The sequence below is a fragment of the Oryctolagus cuniculus genome, chromosome 11 (assembly GCF_051225735.1).
Source record: "Oryctolagus cuniculus isolate XC-2025 breed Fujian yellow rabbit chromosome 11, ASM5122573v1, whole genome shotgun sequence".
Classification (NCBI taxonomy): domain Eukaryota; kingdom Metazoa; phylum Chordata; class Mammalia; order Lagomorpha; family Leporidae; genus Oryctolagus; species Oryctolagus cuniculus.
The window spans coordinates 11,783,207-11,806,352 of NC_142877.1; the positions used below are offsets into that span (position 1 = coordinate 11,783,207).

At 63.1% G+C, this 23,146-nt stretch overlaps 1 protein-coding gene and 1 long non-coding RNA gene across 2 annotated transcripts in view; one reads left to right on the forward strand and one right to left on the reverse strand.

The window, feature by feature from the left end:
* PREX1 (phosphatidylinositol-3,4,5-trisphosphate dependent Rac exchange factor 1) overlaps positions 1 to 16,987 on the forward strand; it is a 161,815-nt gene extending 144,828 nt beyond the window's left edge. The window contains exons 26-40 of the mRNA XM_070051408.2: positions 990 to 1,196; positions 3,106 to 3,194; positions 4,545 to 4,627; positions 4,717 to 4,807; positions 6,924 to 7,052; positions 8,508 to 8,549; positions 9,379 to 9,599; positions 11,122 to 11,221; positions 11,631 to 11,774; positions 11,878 to 11,992; positions 12,176 to 12,242; positions 13,135 to 13,307; positions 13,733 to 13,835; positions 13,933 to 14,000; positions 15,684 to 16,987. Coding sequence (XP_069907509.2) covers positions 990 to 1,196; positions 3,106 to 3,194; positions 4,545 to 4,627; positions 4,717 to 4,807; positions 6,924 to 7,052; positions 8,508 to 8,549; positions 9,379 to 9,599; positions 11,122 to 11,221; positions 11,631 to 11,774; positions 11,878 to 11,992; positions 12,176 to 12,242; positions 13,135 to 13,307; positions 13,733 to 13,835; positions 13,933 to 14,000; positions 15,684 to 15,726 — 1,675 coding nt within the window. The 3' untranslated portion in view covers positions 15,727 to 16,987. The remainder of the gene's footprint in view (positions 1 to 989; positions 1,197 to 3,105; positions 3,195 to 4,544; positions 4,628 to 4,716; positions 4,808 to 6,923; positions 7,053 to 8,507; positions 8,550 to 9,378; positions 9,600 to 11,121; positions 11,222 to 11,630; positions 11,775 to 11,877; positions 11,993 to 12,175; positions 12,243 to 13,134; positions 13,308 to 13,732; positions 13,836 to 13,932; positions 14,001 to 15,683) is intronic.
* A 415-nt stretch (positions 16,988 to 17,402) lies between these two features.
* Positions 17,403 to 18,735, reverse strand: LOC138844189 (uncharacterized). The gene is made up of 2 exons (XR_011379732.2): positions 18,386 to 18,735; positions 17,403 to 17,887 (listed from the first exon to the last, which is right to left on the reverse strand). It is a non-coding gene; the product is annotated as an uncharacterized LOC138844189 (long non-coding RNA).
* Positions 18,736 to 23,146: the final 4,411 nt, after the last annotated feature.

The following is a 23,146-nucleotide window of genomic DNA, read 5'->3' on the forward strand; positions in this document are numbered from 1 at the left end:
GGTGGCTGTGCTGAAGCCGTTTCTGGCTCCGGCCTGTGCACATGTGGGTCAGCTTCTCTGGGTCCTGGAGGCCGGCACCCCTGCCTCCACCCACCTGGTGTCAGCATCCACCCCCCCACCAACTGTGGCCACTGTCCCGTGGCCCCCAGCACGAGACCCTTCCGGACTACAGCCATGTGGGGCAGTGTGCACAGGGACACGCTGAGTTGGGCTGGACTTCTTTATGCTTCAAGGGCAAGACTGGGGGCGAAAGCGGACCTCTAGCCGCCGCCTGGAAGCTGCCAGAGCGCGGGCTTCCTGCTTCCTGGGTGTGCGATGGGAAACTGCCGTGGTACAAGGTTCATTCATAGCCTCGCATCCCGGCTGAAGTGTGGCTGGATTGTGCATAGCCAGGATCCGCCAACCGTTCCCAGCCGCTCTAAGCGCTCGCCCCATCCCGACTCCCTCATCTTCATAGCACCCTGGGGCGTGGGTATCGTACGACCCCATTTTAACAGAGGAGGAGACCGAGTCTCAGGTTTCTAAGCCCACAGGTGGCAGCGTCCAGTTGGGGTCCTCAGGCATCCCGCACCGTGTAGGGGCCACAGGCAGTGGCCCAGGGGCCAGGTCCCGCCCACTGCCTGTTGTCTTCAAAAATAAATTTTTTTTCGGAACAGTCACACCCGCTAGTGTATGCACCGTCCATGTGGTGCTGCTCGAGGCCGTGTGGCCTGCAGAGCCAGGAAGGTTTGCTCTCTGGACCTGGCCCGTGTGCTGTGGCCCAGAGCCTGGAGCAGGGCCGGGTTCCAGGGACCTCCCCGCCTGCGGGGGGCAGCGCCGGCCTCTACAGAGCCGACGCTGGTGTTGTCAGGAGTAAGGGATGGATGGCTCCGTCCACGCAGGGTGAGAGGCCTGAGGGTGAGGCCCGAGCTCAGGGCCTGGCCTGGGCCTCTGTGGAGGAGCCAGGACCGTGGCCTGGGTCTGGACCTCGGTGCCTTCGCTGTCTGCAGGCTGCTGTCCACCATCACGGAGCCCACGGTGGGCGGGGCCTGCGAGCCACCCTCAGCTGAGGAGGCCTCCTCGTCCCCGCTAGTCGGCGAGGAGAGCGAGCTGGACAGGAGTGACCACGGGGGCATCAAGAAGGTGTGCTTCAAGGTGTCCGGGGAGGAGCAAGAGGACTCAGGCCACGACACCATGAGCTACCGCGACTCCTACAGGTACCTGTGGCTGGGGCGGAGTCGGGGAGAGCAGAGCCGGGGGACCCTTCCCGGGATGCCATGCACCTGGGCAGCAGACGTCACCACTGGGGGCATCCGAGCCATGCCCGCTCGCTCTCCCGCGCGCACACTCTGGTGTCATCAGGGAAAATCCTGAGTCAGTGCTGTTGGAATGCGCGGGGCGCCAGGTCGCAGTAACATTGGCTTATTTTACTGATCTGAGGAAGATCGCTGTTTCAGTTTGTTTCCCTTACTTATTTTATTTTGAAAGATGGCAGTGGGGGAGGTGGAGGGACAGAGAGACAGATGGATCCTGCATGTGCTCTTCACTCCCCGGATGCCTGCAGGATCTCAGTCTGGGTCCTGCACACGGGTGGCAGGGACCCAGGTGCTGGCGCCGCCTGCTGCCTCCCAGCTGTGCACTGGCAGGAAGCTGGAATCAGGACGGAAACCGGACTGAACCGGGAACTCTGCTATGGGCTGTGGGGTCCCCAGCAGCTCCAGATGCCTGCCAAGTTGCTTTTTAAAGATGTCTGCCTTGGGGGATCTGCATTGGTTTTTCTGCATTGGTTTTCTTCATTATAAATACCCAGCCTATGGGGTCGGCGCTGTGGCACAGCGAGTTAACACCCTGGCCTGAAGCGCTGGCATCCCATATGGGCACCGGTTCGAGTCCCAGCTGCTCTGCTTCCGATCCAGCTTTCTGCTGAGGCCTGGGAAAGCAGTAGAGGATGGCCAAGTGCTTGGGCCCCTGCACCCATGTGGGAGACCTGGAAGAGCCTCCTGGCTCCTGGCTCCTGGCTCCTGGCTTCAGATTCGTGCAGCTCCGGCCGTTGCAGCCAATTGGCGAGTGCACCAGAGGATGGAAGACCTCTCCCTCTCTCTCTCTGCCTCTCCTCTCTCTGTGTAACTCTTTCAAATAAATAAATAAATATTAAAAAAAAAAAAAAAAGTAAATACCCAGCCCAGCGAGGTTTGAATGAGTGAGTTAAGCAGATGAGAACTCAGCATCCTCGAATCAGCCAGACCCACCACAGTCCACCAGCGTTCCTGGTCTCTGTGCGAGGTCTCACAACAGTGCCCTGCTGCGACGGCTACTCTAGCTGTCTGCGGGCAAAAGCCAGAGCAGAGGGCGGGCCCCTGTGTAGTGCCGTAAGTTGCCTGCTGCCTTCGAGTTGTGCCTGCCCCACTTCTGATTTAGCTTCCTGCTAGTGCATGCCCAGGAAGGCGGCTAGTGATGGCTCAAATCCCTGGGCCCTGCCACCCACATAGGAGGCCAGATGGAGCTCCTGGCTCCTGGCTTCAGCCTGGCTTAGCCCTGGCTGTTGTGGACATTTGGGGAGTGAGCTAGCAGATGGAAGAGCTCTGCCTGCCTGCCTTTCATAAATAAAATGGAAAAAAAAATCCAACCCAGAACTGGTGGACACTGGTGGAGAGGACCTGGCCTTGGCGTCCTCGGAGCCCCAGTCTGGAGTGCACGGCTGCCCACCCCGCAGGGTTCCAGGCCTGGCTTCTTCCTTTCGTTGTTACCCCTCGTTGAAAGGTGCAGAAGAGATTTGCTGGGACTGTGGGGGAAGGGATTCTTGGACGCAGGAGCCCTTTTGGTCCTGAGGTTGTGGGCAGGCTGGGGTGGCGGCGGGTAACCGAGCGTGTCCTGAGCAAGGCTGTCCCACAAGAGGAGTGATGTCTCGGGAGCCCTGGGGACCCTGGACGGAGAGGAGTCAGCAGCCTCCTGCTGTGCCTGTGTCTGTGCTGGGGCCGAGGGCTGCCCCCCAACTCTCCCAGTCGTGTACTGGCCAGGCCCTGCAGACAGCCTGCCTGAGGGCCCAGGGCTTGCGTCTGCACTGCCCGAAGTGGGCTGTGGGCCCCAAGGGTGTGACGCAGCCCCATCCTCTCGGCCCCTTTGCAGCGAGTGTAACAGCAACCGGGACTCAGTCCTGTCCTACACCAGTGTGAGAAGTAACAGCTCCTACCTGGGCAGCGACGAGATGGGCTCCGGTGAGTGGCGTGGGGTGCCGAGGCTGCGCTGGGTTTCTGCCTGGGTGTACTCTGCATCCTGCTATGCGTCAGGGCGCGGAGCGCGTGGCAGCGTTCCAGGGCCGTCGCTTCCTGCTTCAACAGATGTTCGTTAGCGTGGTTTTAAAAGGCAGCGTGTTGTACTGTCTTGCGGGTACTGTGTGATCATTCGACCCACGGGTGCGGCGTGAGTCCTCAGTGCGGGCTCGTCACCATGTCCCGTCCCTAGACCCTGAGGCAGTTTCGCCAACACGTAAAGCTGCACATGTCCGTGCATGCGGTGTCGTGTTGCAGTGCACGTCACTGGTGCGCCCTGATCCTTCCGGGGGCCTTGCTGCTGCCCACCCCTTGCCTGTCCCTTGCCATCTGCTCCTCTGAGCCTGGTCCTCGTGGTGCTGTCATCCTCTGCGACGGGTGGGGCCACGGGACACGAGAAAGCACGCCTGATGTGCTTGTGTTTGATCATACTCGATCACATGTCATATATGACGGTGGTTGTGATGATCACGCGGCCCCAAAGGTTTCCAGGAGAACAAGGCGAACCCCAAGCCAGGACCCCACAGCGCAGTATGGTTAAACACGGGAGCACAGGCGTGAGCTGGAGCCCGGCTGGCTGCCCTGGCCTGGCCATTGTCAGGACCTGCAGGCTGTGGGCGGCCCGGTCTATATGTCCAGAGGGCCACAAGGCTGCGGCTGGATGGACAGATGGACGGGCCTGAGTGGTGCTCTTGCGTGCTGTGCATGCAGCCTTTGTGTCTGTCTTGGCCTTGCTTCCCGCCAGCTTTTAGTGCTGTGAAGGGGCCACCATCCACATGCTGCATGGTTCTGAATGCGGGGCGGGGGTGGTCCAGTGAGGGGGAGCCCAGTGATGCAGCTGCCCCCCAGCCTCGCCCCACACTGTCCCATGTGCCCTCGGAGCTGGCATGTGCACGGGAGTGTGAGTTCAGTGGCACGGGAATGTAGCAGAAGGGAAAGCACTTGGGAGGACCTCCCGTGGCGTGAGTCGCTCAGCTGCCAAGCTGGGGGCAGCAGCCGACTGGACTGAAGCGGCTGGGGATGGGAGGCTGGGGCCGCAGTTCCCTCCCTCCCGTTCTCAGTCCTCTCTTGGTGGAATGGAAATAATCACAGCGCCTTGCCCGTGCACGAGGCTTCACTTGTGAGCGCTCATTTTGCAGATGGAGAAACTGAGGCTCAGAGAAGTCAAGTGCAGTGCCCAGTGTGGCCCTGGGCCGGTCAGACTCCACGCCCCCTATGGGGCAGGGACTCTGTAGCTGCCTTGGCTTTTTGAGGAAGGGGCTAGGAGTGATGGCTGTGGCTCCTTGCTTCTGCCAGGGGACGAGCTGCCCTGTGACATGCGCATCCCCTCGGACAAGCAGGACAAGCTGCACGGCTGCCTGGAGCATCTCTTTAACCAGGTGCCGCCTCGCCTCTCCCCGCATGGCCCGGGGTCCCCGGGGCTGGGAGGAGGCTGGGGCCCCTCTCAGCCTGCGCCTGCTGCCCTCAGGTGGACGCCATCAACGCGCTGCTCAAGAGCCCGGTGATGAGCAGGGCCTTCGAGGAGACCAGGCACTTCCCCATGGACCACAGCTTACAAGGTGAGGCAGCCAGGGCAGCCCGTGATCACACCGCCGGCTCTGGCCTTCGGCCCTCGGCCGCTCCAGGATCCAGCCCACAGCCTCCGGGCTTAGAAAGGGTTCACTGTGACTTTTGAAGGGTGTAAAAACAAAACAAAGAATACGGACCAAAGCGTAGGCCCAGGTCTGTGTCCCTGGGCTGGTCCCTGGGCCTCAGGAGTCATTGTGTGGGGCCTGGGGAGAGGGGGCTGCAAACAGAGGTCACTCCTGTCGCCCTGGGCTGTGTTCACAGGACCCACTGACGTCTGCACCTGTGTGCTTGGCTCAGCAGCTCCCTCTGCTGCCTGTGTTGTTTTTTACACCCCCCCCCCCCCCCCCCCTTAGAGAAAACTGTCTTCCCTTTAGTAATGTAATCCAGAAGGAGCCTTATTAAACTCCTGGATCGGGAGCTCCTGACATGCCACAGGCAGACCACAGCCGTAGGTCCGGTGCAGACAGTGGAAGGCAGGCAGTGCTGCCAGGGCACCTGTGCACTGTTCAGGAGAGGCCTAGTCACACTTACCGGCAGCAGAGTGAGACTCTCTTCTTGAAACAGTTCAAAGGAAAAGAATTTTGTCTTTCTAGCCATCTCTCCTGGCACTTACCCATCACCCACCTTCTCACTCACCCATCCATCCTCCATCTGTCCACTCACCCATCATCTCTCACCCCTCCATCCATCCATCCACCCGCCCACCCACCCATCATCTACTTACCCACCCACCATCCATCTTTATCCACCCACCCGTCCACCCATGACACATCATTCATCCCTCCATCCATCACCCACCCACCTATCCATCCACCCACCCACCCATCACCCACCCACCTATCCCCTACCCACCTATCCATTACCTACCCACCCATCACCCACCCACCTATCCATTACCTACCCACCCATCACCCACTCACCCACCCACCATCCATCCGTTATCCACCCACCTGTCCACCCATGACACATCATTTGTTCCTCCATCCATGCCCCACCCATCCATCCATCCATGCATCCACCCATCCATCCACCTACCCACCCATGCGTCCATCCATCATCTACCCGACTACTCACTATCTGTCCAACCATCATGCATCTCCATCCATGCACTGATCCACTCATCCATCACCCTACTACCAATCATCCATCCACTCACCCACCCACCCATCCACTCACCCACCCATCATCCATTTGTTCTTCTGCTCACCATCCATCTGTCCATCCATGTACCTATCTACCAACCCACCCAGCTACCTGTCATCCACACATCTGTACGTTCAGTAGATAAGTCCCCAGAACAGCTTTGCCAGGCCTCCTGCTGGGCACTGGCAGCCCTGAGATGAATCTGACATGCCCTGACCACAAGAAGCTTCCAGTTGGGTGTTGGAGACAGGAGTGCAGCAGGCAGTTGCCCCTGTGGAAGGATAGAAAGAGATGAGGAGTTGGGGTCCCTGACCCCTCCATCCCTCCTCTTGACCCAAGGTCACCTCTCCACAGACGGATGTCAGGAAGCAGAAGCAACAAACCCAGAGGTGCAAAACCACAAAGGTCTCAGAACCCTGGGGTCTTGTAACAAGGAAGAAACCGAAGCAGCAGGGGCCTTGTCTGCCTAGCCTGTGAATGCTTGGGCTGGGGCTGGATTCAGGTCCCAGCTCTGCTGCCACCAGCCAGCTGTGTGGCCCTGGGCAAGTCCCTTTCTCAGGCTGTGCTGGAGCTTCCTCTCTGGGTAAAGGTTATGACTCTTGTGCCAGCTTGTTTGGTTGTGGCTACAAGGAAGCGGTACCACCTGCACCTCCTTCTGTGGCTAGAACATACAAGCTTAGAAAAGGACACCATGATTGATTTATGATGTCTGCCCTGGACTGTTGTAGCTGTGGGGAGTCAGAGACTCAGACTAGCAAGAGGGGATGCTGGGAGTGATTAGTGATGTCTGCCTTGGGCACACTTGTCATCTGTTTGCTCTCCATGTACCAGATAATACCCAAGTTCTGCCAGCTGATCTAGGATTCGGAGCTGTGGAGTCTGGTGATGGGACACAGGCATTTGTGCCACCGTTCTCCAAAGCCACCCTCGTCCCTGACCTTCACACCGCTTTCCCCGCCCCAGAGTTCAAGCAGAAAGAAGAGTGCACGATCCGTGGCCGGAGCCTGATCCAGATCAGCATCCAGGAGGACCCCTGGAACCTCCCCAGCTCCATCAAGACCCTGGTGGACAACATCCAGAGATACGTGGAAGGTCAGGGGCGGGGAGGGGCGTGCGGGTTCTGTGCCCTTGGTTTGGAGGCTGGCAGGATTGGGACCGGCTCCGTCTCCGTCACCATGCCCTGGGAAAGGAGACGTGAGGGTGCCCTGACTCAGCCAAGCGTCCTGGCCTGGGGCTATGTCCATGCCTGGGGGACAGCCAGCATGGGGCACTGTTTATGCAGATGTGTCTGCCTGGAGTCAGGAGGCTGAGTCTGGTTCATTGCCATCTTCCCACACCGTGCCTTTAGTTCAGCTGCATTGGCCCATGGCCAGGGTCACCTGCTGGCAGCCCCCTGCGCAGTGTGAAATCCTGAGGGCCCTGCCACCTGCGTGTGCCGCCGGGGTCGCACATGGACGTCTGGATTTCTGGGTGTCTATGAACAACCAGAGGGAGGGAACCCAGGAGGAGCTGGGCCCCCAGCTCAGCTGCCCCTCCCGCTAGGTCAGGATCCTCGCTCCAAGGCGGGGCCTTGGAAAGCAGGAGCCGCGTGCCCAGGCCAGCATCCCGTTCCTCGCCCTGGGGGAGAGGCGTGGCGGCGGCTGCTCTCTTTGGGTGGGGCAGGGCTGCTTCTAAGTCTGCACAGTCCCAGCATGCCCTGCGGCAGGGTCTGCCCCACACTCCTGACCTCATCTGCCACCCATAGAGGGCATTTGAGTCTGGGCCCTGGGTGAGGAAGACTTGGGCCAGGGGACTGTTCCGCCTGGCCAGGAGGCAGCATGAGGCTGGGGCCCTTCCCCGAGAGAGCGGCCGCCCTGAGCCGGTGCCCGGTGCTGACCCGGAGCTGTCTGTTGTCCGAGGCTGTAACAGCTCAAGAAAGGGGACTCAGCCAGGCCACCCGGGCTTGGGTCCCAGCTCACCCATGATGGGCTGAGCCCCCTGGGCAACTTCCATGACTTCGCGGTGCTGCGGGGTGCAGCCAGCCCGGTCAGGCACCCTGTGTGCTCCCTGATAAGCAGGGACTGCCGCTGAGGCTCTGCCCCCTCCCCGGCCCCAGCCCTGGCCCATGTCTTGGGAAGCAGGCACCGTGAGAGGCCGGCCCCACAGACGCCGCAGCTTCCTCCTTGAAGCCTTGCGGGGCCTGAGTGTGTTTGTGAAGGGAGGGCCAGGGTGTTAAGGCCTTCGTCACCACACGCGTGGGGCTGTGGCTGTGTCGCACGCACATCCTCGTGCCAGCAGGTGCGCGCATGTGCGTGTGTGTGTGAGCTGTGCGGCAGGGGCTGCGGCTCGGGCCAGGAGGGCTGGTCCTTGGCGCTGCTTGCAGGTGCTGTGGGCCTGGGATCCGGGGGTCCTGGGGTTCCCCCAGCACTCAGAGCTCCTCCAGCACGGCTGTGTGCACTCAGAGCCACATGGCAGAGGGGTCACGCAGGGGCTGCAGGGCGGGGCCAGCTCTGCTCCTGTCCTGGGCCCCCTTCAGCCTGCCCTCCTCTCTCCTGCATTTCCTTGCAGATGGAAAGAACCAGCTGCTCCTGGCCTTGCTGAAGTGCGCAGGTGAGGGCTCTGCAGAGGCAGGGGCGTGGGCCCCAGCCCAGGTGTATGTGGAGCCGGCCTGGCAGCGGCGGCCTGGCCTGGCCTGGCCTGGCCTGGGGAAGCACCATTTTGGCCTCGAGGCCCTACAGGGACTCAATCTTTGCTTCTTCCTCTTGCGTGTGAGGGATACTGGTAGGGACCCCAGAGCCAGGAGCCCTGTCTGTGCCCCCTGCCGGGGCTGAGACCCGGGATGGGTAGCTGGGGGTGTGGGGGCTTTGCCAGTGAGCCCTGAGCCCTGTCTGGGGGCTCCCACCCAGTGGGAGGGGCTGAAGGTGGGCCTGGGCGTCTTGGAGATGCTCTCCGCCCAAGCTTCTTTCCAGTTCTCAGCCAAGAGGAAGCCGCAGTCAGATCCGGCTCAGAATTAACCCTCAGAGCCCCATGGCTGGGAGCCAGTTAGTGAAAAACCATTCAGACCCTGAAAGACCAGTTGCCTGCAGCCGGCCAGTTCCTCAAGCCTGGCCAGGTCGAGGACAGGGGTAGGACAGGGCCAGGAGGAGAGCACAGATCTCGAATGTGGGGACAGTGGAGAGCGAGAGCACCACTGGCGCTCACCGGCCAAGGCCAAGGGCCCCGCTGGGGAGCCTCGGGGAGGTCGCCTGGGCTCCGCGGAGGCCCTGACTCACGGAGAGGAGCATGCGCTCGGCAGCCAGCCGGCCATGGGAGGGCGCAGTTCTGGGGACCTGGCTTTTAGCTGGAGGGATGTCCGCCCCGAGCGCTTGGTAGGGGGCCTAGGGCATCGGGCTGTGCTCTGCTGGGGGCCCAGGAGCACCTCCCCCCACTGTGTCCCCAGACACGGAGCTGCAGCCACGCAGGGACGCCGTCTTCTGCCAGGCCCTGGTGGCCGCCGTGTGCACCTTCTCCGAGCAGCTGCTGGCGGCCCTGAGCTACCGCTACAACAACAACGGCGAGTATGACGAGAGCAGCCGCGACGCCAGCCGCAAGTGGCTGGAGCAGGTGGCCGCCACGGGTGTCCTGCTGCACTGCCAGTCCCTGCTGGCGCCCGCTGCTGTGGTGAGCCATCCGGGAGGGCGGGAGGGGGCTCCCTGCTGGCGCCCGCTGCTGTGGTGAGCCATCCGGGAGGGCGGGAGGGGGCTCCCTGCTGGCGCCCGCTGCTGTAGTGAGCCATCCGGGAGGGCGGGAGGGGGCTCCCTGCTGGCCCTGCTGGTCTCCCACCTGCTCACACGGGCCCTCGCTCACATGGTCGGTCTTGCAGCAGCTGTTTGTTGAGCACCTACTCTGTGCCCTTGTTGGGGCACTGGGGAGCCTGCAGGTCCTTGTGCCTAGGACCTTAGATCCTAGTGAGAGGGGACAGACACACAGACAGGAACAATAAATGGCACAGGCCAGTGGTTCTCTGGGCAGCATCTGGAGACACCGTTGGTTGTGACACTGAGGGGGCCAGGAGGAGAGGAACCCCTGGCATCAGGGTGTGGACACCAGAGGGTTCCCAAAGCCCCAGCTACTGGCTGTGGGACGCGTGGCTTGGGAGCGCCCTCTGCTGGCCGCTGCTGCACTCAGGCGCCTTCCTGGTGGGAGAGCTGTTCCGAGTTCCTGGAAGGCCCAAGCCTGGTCCCAGAGGGCAGGCCAGAGTCCCAGCCCTCAGCTGCCTCTGCGCAGATGGGGACACTGGGCCCAGTTCATTCGTTCTCCAGACACCCAGAGGTGCCAGGCTCTGAATTCCACACTGGGGTCTGAAGCTGAGGTTGAGGAGAAGCCGGGGAGACCATGCAGGAAATGGAGGCCATGGGCAGCGGGACGGTGGAGCCGGGCCCCTGGGCAGCTGGCTAACCGATCTGAGCTCTGCTGGCAGAGGGAGCAGCTTGTACAAAGGCCCTGGGCGGGGCTGGGCGGGGCCAGGGCGCTGGGCAGGGCGGTGGGCAGAGAGGGACCTGGAACTTCATTCTGGAGTGGGGGGGGGGGACGGGGCGGGGGAGATGGCAGGGGGAAGCCCCCGGCAGCGTCCTGCTGGGGAGACGACAGGGCCCTGAGTTTGGGGGTGGCCGGGAAGCTGGAGCATGACCCCGCAGGGCGTGCTGGCGGACTGGGCACAGGTGACAATCCTTGTAGGTGTGGGGCTTGAGCAGCGGGAGCTGACGGCTCCCACGGAGGTGCAGGCCAGAAATGGGGACTTTGGGACTGTGAGGACAGAGATGGCCACGCCCCGGGCTTGCTGGGCAGTGCAGGGAAGGTGGGAGGGGGTACAGGCAAGGGTGGATGGAGGTGCAGGTGGGGGAAGGGTGTGGGGAGGGGAGTGCAGGTAAGGGGGTGGCTTATGAGAGAGGATGAGGTGCAGGTAGGGGAGTGCAGGTGAGAGAGGAGGGGTCCAAGTACGAGAGGGTGTGGCTTCGCCAGGGTCACTCACAAACAGAGTGGGGACCCTTGGGAGACAACCAGGATGTCACGTCTTGCTCTGGGGCAGCACGCTCAGGTCTTAGCCCCTTGTGTGTGGTCCGGAGCGGAGTGACAGCTCTCACGGGAAAGCCAGGGCTGGGATGGTATCTGTGACCCCTCCACGCCCCGTCTTCTCGTGCAGAGGGAGGAGCGGACCATGCTGGAGGACATCCGGGTGGCCCTGTCAGAGCTGGACAACGTCACCTTCGCCTTCAAGCAGCTGGACGAGAACTACGTGGCCAGTGAGCGACTCCGCCCCGGCCCCAGGAGAGCCGGGGTGCTGGGTGGAGGGGGTGGCTCGGGTCCCCCAGTGCTGGCCTCAAACCTCAGGCCCCTACGTGAGCCCCCGAGCTGGATTTGGGGGCACACAGGGACACAGGGAGTCTACACAGATGCAGCTGTCTCCCGCTGCTCTTAGAAGTAGACAGCAGCCAGGCCCGTGCTTAGTGAAATCCCAGCCTGCAGAGTCCAGCACTTGACCTTAAGGAGCCCCACAGGGTGGGAAGGTGGGTGGGCCCCGGGCCAGTAGACACGGACGTCCCAGGTGCCACCCTGAGGCTAGGAAGAGCAGGCTACCCTTCAGGGTAGGTGGTGGGGGTTCCGAGGCTACACCCATGGAGCTGAGTGCCCGGCCCGCCCGCTGCCCCGCAGACTCCAGCGTCTTCTACCACATTGAAGGCAGCCGGCAGGCACTGCGGGTCATCTTCCACCTGGACAGCTACCACTTCTCCAAGCTGCCCTCGCGCCTGGAGAGCGGGGCCAGCCTGCGGCTGCACACGGTGCTCTTCACTCGAGGTGAGCTGCGGGCGGCCCTGGGGCCGGGGCCGGGGCTGGGGGCTGAGGCCAGCTAGCAGCAGCTCACGGGAGCCCAACCGCCTGTCCTGCATCGCCCTCGCAGCTCTGGAGGGGGTGGAGGGAGCGCCTCCTCCAGGCTGCCAGGCTGCGGAAGATCTGCAGCAAGAGATCAACGCACAGTCCCTGGAGAAAGCTCAGCAGTACTACCGCAAGCTCAGGTACCCACCCCGGGGCCCCCGTCTTGGCAGGAGGGGCTGTGGGGAGCAGGAGACCGTGGGTGTGGACGGCGAGTTCCCTCTGGGCACCAAGGGCCACAGTGCCTGTGGCTGCCTGGGCTCCACGGGTGGGGCGGGGAGGGCGGTGGGTGTGGGCGGGCCCTCAGCGCCATCTTCCTGGCTCAGGGCGTTCTACCTGGAACGGTCCAACCTGCCCACAGACGCCAGCAGCACGGCTGTGAAGATAGACCAGGTGTGTGTCCACCCCCGTGAAGCTTGGGCTGGGGGGGCTCTCAAGTCAGGCCCAGGGTCCCGCATGGCCTCCTTCAGGAAGCCTCCCAGGGTCGCTCCTTCCCTGCCTGGGGGTTCCTCGAGGGTTTTGTTGTATGCTGCTTGCCCTTTTTTGTCCGTGAATCCGGCCCCTCAGGCTGCAGCCTCACACAAGTGGGGGCCGGGCGCAGTCCACACAGATCTGTCGCTAATGTTTAGAAATCATAAGATTTCCCCACATGCGTGGAGGCTACTGCTCCTCCTGGGCATGGAGGCCTCGGTCCCTTGGTCCCATGTGGCTCAGTCCCCTGCCTATTCTTGGGGCTTCCCGCTGGCTTCCGGGGCCACTTGTTGCGGCTCGCCCGGCCTCTTGGTCTCCCGGCCCAAGCGGGCCTTGCAGCTATCGGTGGGTCTGGGGTGTGGCCTGGGAGCTGGGGCTGGGGGCTCGGCGCCTTGGGCAGACAGTAGTTGGCTGGCAGGGATCGCGGGCACAGCAGGGGAAAGTGAGTGTCCTCTCTTTGGGGAAGGGCCACCTGGGCGGCTTTGGAGGGGACAGGGGAGGGCACTTCCTGCAGACCAAGTTGGGGCGGCAGCAGAGAATCAGGATGAAGGTTAGGCCTGCAGCTCTGGGCAGTGGGGAGCTGCGGGGTCGTTAGCAGGGGTCACAGGAGGATAATTGGATTAAAAGCCCTGCTGGGGTGTGTGTATGCGTGTGTGTACATGTGTGTGTGTGTGCATGTGTGTGTGCACGTGTGTGAGCTGGGAGGGAGTGGGAGGCTCAGAGTTGACCGGGGAGGAGCCAACGGGGCGGGCCAGGTGGGGCCAGGTGGGCCTGGGCGTCCCCAACCGCTGGGCATGCGCTGCACCCCTTGCAGCTGATCCGCCCCATCAACGCGTTGGACGAACTCTGCCGCCTCATGAAGTCCCTGGTGCACCCCAAAGCCGGGGCCAGCGGGAGCCTGGGCGCCAGCCTCCTCCCTGTCTCCTCGGAGCTCTGCTACCGCCTGGGTGCCTGCCAGATCGCCCTGTGCGCCACAGGCATGCAGAGGTGAGCCGCTGCCACCAGGCTGGGGTGTGGGGAGCCCGCGCGGGGCCTTGGCCGCCTCTGGACCTCAGTTTGTGGAATGTTCTGGGTAATGTGGGGTTGGTAAGGAGGAGATGGGTACAGGTGGTTCCGCAGGGCCAGGCGTGCTGGGGGCGGAGCCGGCCACTCTCCACCAACTGCCTTTCCTGGCCCCTGCCCAACGCCAAGCCTGCCCCGGCCTGCTCCAAGCTTCAAGGCTCCCACACAGGGTAGCGTGCTGGGGCTCCTTTGTCCCGGCCCCCCTAGTGCATGGCCGGCTCTTGGGGGGGGGACTTGCTGCGCCCCCTGCTGGGCCCCAGCTTCCACGACAGCACCTGGCCTAACCACCTGGGGCTCCCCGTGGGGTAGGGAGGTCCCTGGATCCCCAGCGTCTCCGTCGCCCCCTACAGGAGCACCCTGAGTGTGTCCCTGGAGCAGGCGGCCATCCTGGCGCGGAGCCACGGGCTGCTGCCCAAGTGCATCATGCAGGCCACCGACATCATGAGGAAGCAGGTGAGCTGCCGGGGGACAAGGACACCGGTCCCCGCCCAGCCCCTGTGCATCCTCACATGCCCGGCACGGCCTTGGGCTGATGGCTCCCTCCTGCCAGGGCCCCAGGGTGGAGATCCTAGCCAAAAACCTCCGCGTCCAGGACCAGATGCCGCAGGGTGCGCCACGGTGAGTAGCCCCACCCTCCCACCCCCCAGGCTGGGCCCAACCCAGGCTCTGCGTGGAACTCCCAGTCTCCCCCAGGCAGACCCCTACTGCTCAGACGTGGGGTCTCCTCACTCGTGAGGGCCGTTCCCCAGGGAATGACATGTACAATAGTCTGTTGCCTCCCAGAGCAGTGCCCACCTCCACTGGGAAGGGGAGACAGGGTCCCCAGAGCGAGCCTGGGCCCTGTCTCCACGCTGTACTCCGTGTGCCAGTGCAGGCCCCTTGGGAGCGGGAGTGCCTTCCGCTGCCACCTCCCTCCCCGCAGCCCCGGGTTGCCGGCTGCCTGCTCTGAGTGAGGCCAGGCCAGGCCCCTGGGGGGATGCTGGAGACCCCCCTGCAGACCTCATTAAGAGCTACCAGCTTAGACACGCTTTTAAAATGTATTTTCACTTGGTTAGAGAGAGACTTGCACCCACTGGTTCACTCCCCGAATGCCGCCAATGGCTGAGTCTGGGCCGTGGGGGCCAGCAGCCTGGACCTCTGCGTCTCCTGCTTGGGTGCAGGGACTCAGCAGCTGAGCCATCACCTGCTGCCGCCCAGGGTGTGCACGAGCAGGAAGCTGGATCGGAAGCGGGCAGCTCGGCTTGCCCTGTCCCCCACCACAGCCTCCAGAACCGCCCCTCGCCCCGCGCACCCTCTGTCCGCCCTCCTACGTGAAACCCAGCAGCGGCTCCTGGCTCGGAGACGAAGCCAGCGTCTTCCCGGGCAGCTGGGCGCAGCAGCCCGGAGAGCCCCGAGCAGCACGGAGTCCCGGGGCAGCGCCCGTGTCCAGTGGCCGGCACCAGGGACTCCAGTGCACAGCCCTGCACACGCACCTGAACACGCAGCCCTGCACACGCACCTGAGCACTGTGCATACCACCTAGACACAGGGCTGTGCACACACACCTGAACACGCAGCCCTGCACACGCACCTGAGCACTGTGCATACCACCTAAACACAGGGCTGTGCACACGCACCTGAGCACGCAGCCCTGCACACGCACCTAAACAGCCCCACACACGCACCTAAACATGCAGACGTGCATACACACCTAAACATGGGGCTGTGCACATGCACCTAAATATGCGGCCCCGCACACACACCTGAACACGCAACCTCACACATGCACCGAAACACACAGCCCTGCACATGCACCTAAACATGCAGACATGTGTACACACCTAAGCACGGGGTTGTGCACACGCGCCTAAATATGGGGCCGTGCACATGTGGCCCCGCACACACACCTAAACACGCAACCTCACACATGCACCTAAACACACAGCTCTGCACACACACAGTCCCTCATACGCACCTAAACACGGGACTGTGTGCGTGCATCTAAACATGGGGCCGTGCACATGCACCTAAACACGCAGCCCCCCCCACAAACCCGCAACCCCACACACGCATGCAAACATGCAGCTGTGCACACATTCAGCATGCAGCCGTGCGCACGCAGACTGTTTATCTGTAAACACCAGGGTGAGGCCTGGGCCATCGGGGAAGGGGCGGGCAGCGTCGCTGATTTCCACTTTGCGTCCTGTGAAGCCAGCCATTCGTTTCCTGGACATGCACTGTGTTGGAATGAAAGCAGGGATAATAGCAGCTCCAGGCCCTGCCCGCCGGTCAGCCTCACCCTCTCCGTCCCCCCTCCCCCAGCCTCTACCGCCTCTGCCAGCCGCCCGTGGACGGAGACCTCTGACTGCTGATGCGCCCGGGCCTAGCTGCGTGCCCCGGAGCTGGGCCTGGCAAGGCTGCCACGGTGCCTGCCAGCTTCTCGGAGCTGTCCTGAGGCTTCTGCTGCCACCACTGCGCCGAGCACTGCCCGGCTCCCTGCCCTGCCTCCCGCGAGGACCAGCCTGGGCCAGCGCCGCCTCCGTCCTCTGCCAGAAGCCCGAGAAGTGCCGTCGGTGCAGCTGAGGCCTGGGCCCCTGCGCCCGAGTCCCCAGACCCAGGGACGGGCACGGCGCCGCGGCCCTGGCTCCCACGGGGTGGCTCAACGTGCACTTTGGAAACCCTTGGTTTCCTCCAGGCCCACATTCCAGGCGCCCGCGCGGGTCTCCTCCCTGAGCGCCCCTCACCGTGCACTAACCAGGCCCGTGGACCCTGCGTGCAGAGTGCCCCCAGGCCATGCCAGCTTCCCACGCCCCACTGGACCGTGAGCACCAGGTTTGCTCCGACTCCATTTATGTGGCGTGAATCCTCTGTGGTTGATCTGACTTGTCTTCGGTGGTATTGTTGCGATTTCCCCTAAGGTTGTAAGATGACATATCTGACATTTGGCGTTCCAAAGGAAGGTACATCATCTAAGGGACCAACGTAGGGCAGAACTGGCTTTCCCCAGTCCTGCTAAACCAGGAGAGAAAGGACGAAGTCATTGACTGTTTTTAAATTGAATTTCCTTGTTTCTAATATTGGGGTTTGAGGCATCACCCCCACGGCCCCATCTGCTCTCTGCCATGAGTCTAGGCCAGGCCAGGGCTGGGCCTGGGGCGGTGCTGGGCCGCCTGCCTAGGAAGCTGGCGGGCCGAGGTTGGGGGCACACCGGGGAAGCCTGGTGGTGACTTCTGTAATTTATTGACCCGATGCTAGCATCTCAGAGCTCAGCTGCCCCGGGCACCGCCCCAGCTACTGTACACCTTCAGGGAACCCTCAGAGCGAGCAGCAGGGGAGGGCACGCCCGGTCGCCCCGGCTGGCGGCAGAGGTCGGGCTGGCCTTGTGCTGCTCGAGGCCTGTGGGCATCCCGACCCCACAGCTCCCGGGCTGCCCGCCCTGCCTGGCCTCATGTGCGGGACTGAGGGTGGCCTTGGGGCTGTCTTGTCACAGACACAAACCCAAGGCCCCGCCTTAGCCCTGTGGGGGGAGCCAGGGCACGCGCACTGGTTGACTTTGAAATGTACAGATTCTTGTTCAATTCATGATAGATTTTTTATTATTATTAAAAGTTGGTTTATGATACAAAGGAGACAGCCATCTGCCTGGTCTGTGGTGGCTGGCACTGGGTGGCACTGGGTGGTGCAAACTCATGCCTTTTTTTTTTCTAATTTATTTGAAAGGCAGAGTGATGAGGGAGAGAGGTCTTCCATCTGCTGGTTCACTCCTCAGATGGACATTACAGCCAGGGCTGAAGCCAGGAGCCCAGAACTCCATCCGGGTCTCCTGTGCGGGAAGCAGGTGCCCGGGCACTTGGGCCATCATCTGCTGCCTTCCCGGGTGCATTGGCAGGGAGCTGGATCGCGTCTGATCTCTGCCACCCTGGTCCCTGGACTTGCACCCTAGCCAGGGGTGTTACCACACGGCGCCTGCCTGGGAGCCTGGGAGTGGGGATCCCTGAGGTCATGGGCGTGGCTGTGACTTGGGGGTCCCAGAAAAACAGCTTTTTTTTGTTTTGTTTTTAAAGATTTTTTTTAATTTATGGAAAGGCAGAGTTATAGAGAGGGAGAGAGAGAAAGGTCTTCCATCCTTGTTCACTCCCCAAGTGACCGCAATGAACTGGGCCAATCCAAAGCTAGGTGCAGGGACCCAGGCACTTGGGCCACCTTGCACTGCTTTCCCAGGCCGTAGCAGAGAGCTGGATCAGAAGTGGAGCAGCGGGGACTCGAACCAGTGCCCATGTGGGATGCTGGCGCTGCAGGCGGCGCTTAGCCCACTGTGCCACGGCGTTGCCCTGAGGACGTGGGCTTTGTCTTGTGCTCTGACTTCATTGTGGATTCTGAGCTCTGGTTTCCCCGAGATAGTGGACACAGAACCGTTCCTCCAGGAGCCCACCCTGTCCCGTGTGACTGGTGCCTGCCTGGAGTTCCAAGGGGTCTCACGTGTGCCGAGGGGTCAGGGACACCACGGGGTCGTCCTCAGCCCCAGCCTGTGGGGACAGGATTGGGGTTCAGAACGCTCAGGGTGGGGTCAGGCCTGGCTCTCGGTCAGCCAGACCCATGCTGGCTATCGGCGGGCCGGTCAGAGCCACTGTCTGCCCTGGCAGGCTTCCTGGCGGAGTCCGGGGCTGGCCGTAGCCCCCGCACACACTGGCCTCAGCTGTCCGCAGCTGTCAGCCCAGCCCTGCCCCGGGTGCCCCCAGGACACAGGCTGCTCCCCACCCTGGAGGGCCGTGCGCAGCAGCCGGGGCACCTGCGTGCGGGAGGGCGGCCAGGACCCACGCCCCTCCTGCAGTGCTTCCCCAAGGCCACACGGGGTGAGGGTGGCAGCTCAGGGCCAGGGGGCGTCTTTGCAGGCGACACAGGCCGCGCAGGACCCTGCAGGTAGGTGCGGCTTCCCCCTCCTCTCCCCTCCCCTCCCCTCCTGATGGCGATGGTGCCTTTTTCTAACCGTGAGTTCCACGCATGCATGGGCAGGGTTCACTTACGGATCGGCAGTTTCCGTTTCTGTTGAGAAATCGGCTGCTCCGGTCACTCTGCCACGTTCCCACGCCGTCCTCGGTCAGCTGGCACTGAGGAGCAGCCGCCACTTGTGGGCGGGCTCCCCGCGGGGCCTTCCGTGGCTACGTCAGCTGGGGGCGGCCCCAGGGTGGGGCGGGGTGGGCCGCCTTGTGGTTTACATGCTCATGGTTCATTGTTTACCGGATGGACACAGGGGCAGGGCCAGGGCCCATCTCGTCTGCTGCGGCCCAGAGCCAGCCCCGGGTGGGGCGTCCAGGGTCACGGCTGAACAGCAGGAGGAGGAAGGCGGTCCACAGAGCCTGGAGCACAGGCCAGCGCTTGCCCCGTCACCACCGCCCTCTGCTGCCCTGGAGTTGGGCAGTCCAGGGCTGGGCGGGCCTGAGCTGAGACCTGTGGGACCTGGCAGCCTTCTGTGCGTGCTGAGGAGCCCCCTCTCTCAGAGCCCGTTTCCTGCTTTGAGGAGGGGGCCTGACACCCACCGGCTGCGGTGCCGGAGTCTCCAGAGGGGATAAGTGTGGCGCCCAGTGTCTCCAGCAGGTGGCGCCAGGGGCAGGTGGGGCCAGGGGCTGAGGTTACCTGGGCTGGCTGCTGGGGCCTGGTGCTGGGGCAGGGGTGGCCAGGGCAGGCCCCGGGCCGTCTGGACAACAGCACTGGCCATGGCTGCGTGGGACTCCGTGTGGATGGTGTCGCTTTTTTTTTTTTTTTTTTTTTGGACAGGCAGAGTGGACAGTGAGAGAGAGAGAGACAGAGAGAAAGGTCTTACTTTTGCCGTTGGCTCACCCTCCAATGGCCGCCGTGGTCGGCGCGCTGCGGTCGGCGCACCACGCCGATCCGATGGCAGGAGCCAGGTACTTATCCTGGTCTCCCATGGGGTGCAGGGCCCAAGCACTTGGGCCATCCTCCACTGCCTTCCCGGGCCACAGCAGAGAGCTGGCCTGGAAGAGGGGCAACCGGGACAGAATCTGGCGCCCCGACTGGGACTAGAACCTGGTGTGCCGGCGCCACAGGCGGAGGATTAGCTTATTGAGCCGCAGCACCGGCCCGTGTCGCTTTTTATGTGTTTCATTTTTGTTTTTTTCTTGCCTCTTTCCCTTCCGTTTCTTTCTTTTAGTGTTTTCCTGTGTCGCGTGACGTGGGTGTGCGCTGGGCCATGTTTCCTGTTCTTTCCCTTTGTGGTTTTCCCCTCATCCTCCTCCTCCCTTCGCGTTGGCTCTGTGAGGAGGGCATGAAGTGCAGGGCACAGCGGCTGCCCTGCCATCTCCTCTTCCCGCTGGGAAGCACCGGCCACGAGGACGCTGTGGCCACCAGGTGGCGCTGTGGGTCAGGCTGTGCTGGCCAGGCTGCTGAGGGCAGGAGCCTGGAGCTGGCCCCTGGCTGAGAACCACAGGCCACGAGGACGCTGTGGCCACCAGGTGGCGCTGTGGGTCAGGCTGTGCTGGCCAGGCTGCTGAGGGCAGGAGCCTGGAGCTGGCCCCTGGCTGAGAACCACAGGCCACGAGGACGCTGTGGCCACCAGGTGGCGCTGTGGGTCAGGCTGTGCTGGCCAGGCTGCTGAGGGCAGGAGCCCGGGGCTGGCCCCTGGCTGAGAACCACCGGCCACGAGGACGCTGTGGCCACCAGGTGGCACTGTGGGTCAGGCTGCTGAGGGCAGGAGCCCAGTGGGCCCGGGGATCTCCCTGGAGGGCCGGGGCAGTGTGGGGACGGGGGTGGCCACCAGGGACACACGGGACTCAAGTCCAAGTCCCCTAAAGTGCCAGCGACCCTGAGTGGGTCTCTGCCCCTTTGTGCTCCTGGGGTCACTCAGGGACTACACGCTGCAAAGACAAATGTATTTTGGTGCAAAAGAACCGGAATCTGTGCATAGTATTTTTTTTAACAATATCCATTTTCCATAAACTCTGAAGACCTCAACGCATGTGTGAATCTTTTCTTGTCAAAATAAACTCAGCTTTTGATTCCATTTTCCATGGACTTCAGAAATATTTTATTTATCTGAGAAAAAGAGCATGCGTTCCCTCCTCGAATGCCCACAATGGCCGGGGGTGGGGGGACCGAGGCCGGGAGCCCGTGGGTGGCAGGGACCCACGTGCGGGAGCCGGCACCGACGCCTCCCGGGTGCACACGCACAGAGCCAGAGCCGGGACTCCAGCCCAGCTGCTGGGCAGCCTGGCCCCAGTGACGTCTCGGTCACTCACGGGTCACAGCTGTCGGCTCCATCAGGGGAGGACGAGGGCCCCAAGGGGCCGAGTGGCCCTCCCCCAGGTGGGTGGGGAGCACCGGGGGCCTTGGTCCTTGAACCTGGCAGGAAGGGGTGGGGAGGGCGGGAGAGGTCACCTTACCAAGGAAGGGTCCACGAATGTCCGTGTGGAAGCAGAAGGGCTTTGTTGCCCCGGGGCCTTTGCACTCGAGGTTCCAGGACACTTCCTCCCAGAAGGCCGCCTGCTTTCTCCCTCGTTTTTCTCCGCTGTCCCCAGATGCCCCATTTGACCCATGACCTCTCCCTGCCCCTTTCCGTTTCTCCGCATGGCATTGCCTTGGCCTTGCCGTGCAGGCGCTGCCATGCTGAGCTGTTCAGGGTTCCTGCTCTACAGGTGGAGCTGCCCAGGGCGGGGGTTCCTGTCTGTCTCGGGGAGCAGTGACCCCCCAGGAGGTGGGAATCTAGTAGTGCAGCCAGAGGGATGCTGGGAGAATCCAAGTCAGCCCTGTCCCCTCCCCACTGAACAACACCCTCCCCATGCGACCCCGCATACCCGTCCCTCCCTGCAGACACTCGGTTCCAGCTGTGCTGGCCTCCTGGGTGGTTCTAGAACTCACCAGGAAGTCCCGCCTCCGGGCCTTGGCATGAGCTGCTCTGGGCGTGGGGAACCCTCTTCCCCAGGGACCCCCGCTCCCTCCCTGGCCTTCAGGTCTCTGGGTTCTGGAGGGGACAGAGGGGCCGGAGGTGGGGCTGAAGTCCCACCTGGGGTCAGAGGTCACCGAGCACCTGGTTGTCCCAGCTCCTCTGCCCCAGCCCCCAGGGCTGCTGGCCGCTCAGGAACAGGAGAGCCGCCCCAGGCCGGGGCGGTCACGGAGGGCGGCCCAGGGTGCTGCCCTCCGGGGGCTCCTGGTTTATTAAAAAGGAAGAACTGCCTGGCAGAGGGAGAGCCCTGGGCTGGCCGGAGCGTGGAGGGCAGCGCCGCGTGGCACCACTGGGGAAACCAGCACCCGCTGACTTCAAACACGCGTGGCCCCCAGGGCTGCGGGCGTGAGGGTCGCGGGGGGCCGCGAGAGGACCGGGGTTGCCTGGGGCTTTGCGGCCGGACCTCGGAGGCCCCTGCCCAGGGCTGGGAGCCCGGCCTGTTGGGAACGGGCACGCGAGGCGGGAGGGGCGGGAGGAAGGGCGGGCTCACCGCTCAGAGGTGTGGATCTGCATTTTCCACCTGGGAGTCCCAGGGACTCTCTGTGAGGACGCCGCTCCCCGAACAGCCGTGATTGCATCGGGAGCTAATCAGGCGGAGTCGGGGGTTTGCTCCAAACATCCACGCAGACAAAGACGGGGCAGGCAGGCGCTGGCGGCTGAGTGCGTGGGTGCGGGGCTCCGCCGAGAGCACAGGGCCTCTGCCCACGGCCTCCCCGCACCTGCAGCCGGGGGCCTGCAGCCTGAGGCCTGCGCGGCTTCTGACACCGGCACCCGTGGGTGGGCAGCACCTGCTCCCCCCCAGCCCTCAGCGTGGCCACCAGGGCCCCATGGGACTTCAGCAGAACCCGAGATGAGGAGGCGGGCGGGCCTGGTCCAAATTCCGGCTGTGCCGCCTCCGGCTGGGTGTCTTAAAGACATGCTGGACTCTGCTGGGCCTCGGCTTTCTCATCTGTGAACTGGGGTAACTGCAGCACCTCCCTTCCAGGGTTCCTGCTGGTGGCCTGGCTTGTGAGTGTGTGTGTGTGTGTGTGTGCACACGCGTGAGCCTGGGTGTTGTGTGTGTCTACAGTGAGAGATCTTCCAAAAGTCCATGGGAAACGGAACTAAAAGATATGTTAATTTGGGAGCAAAAATATTTGCCACCCATGGGTAGCTTTGTCCTTGTAGGCATTGTCCCTGAATTTTGAAGGCCTCACGGTCGTGTGTAAGCATGTGTGTATATGCACATGCTTGCGTGTGTGCATGGGTGTCTGTGTGTGCATGGGTGTGCCCACGTGGGTGCGTGGTGTGCCTGGGTGTGCCCGTGTGTGTGTACGTATGTATGTATGTGCGCATGGCTCCCTCGAGCAGCTGGACAGTGGCTCCTTCAGGAAGGCCGGCTTGGGGAGGCCAGGGCCGTCGCCACAGGGCAGAGCAGTGCCTGGCTCGGCAACTCCGCTCAGAGCGCCCTGGCCCCCCTCTTCAGGGGTGCGTGTTTGAACGGGAGCGTCTGGAGCCCCCCGCAGTGAGAACGGGAAATGACGTGAGGCGGGTGGCGTGGACCCTCCCGGAGCGTCGGGTCACACACAGGCTGTGGCCAGGGCGTGGGGGCCAGGCAGGCCGGGCCCAGTCCCTGCTCAGCTCTCTGCCCTGGCTCCGGCCCTGGCCCTGGGCGAGCCACTTCCCTGCTCCATGGCTTCTGTGTCCATCTGTATGCAGGGCTCATCACCCACGCCTCCCCGGGCGTGAGGGTCGGTGTGAAGACAGTGCCAGTGCCAAGGCCAGGGGGCAGTGCCCTGCCTGTCACAGAGGGGACCTGGGCACGTGTCCGGGTTGAAAGAACCATGGT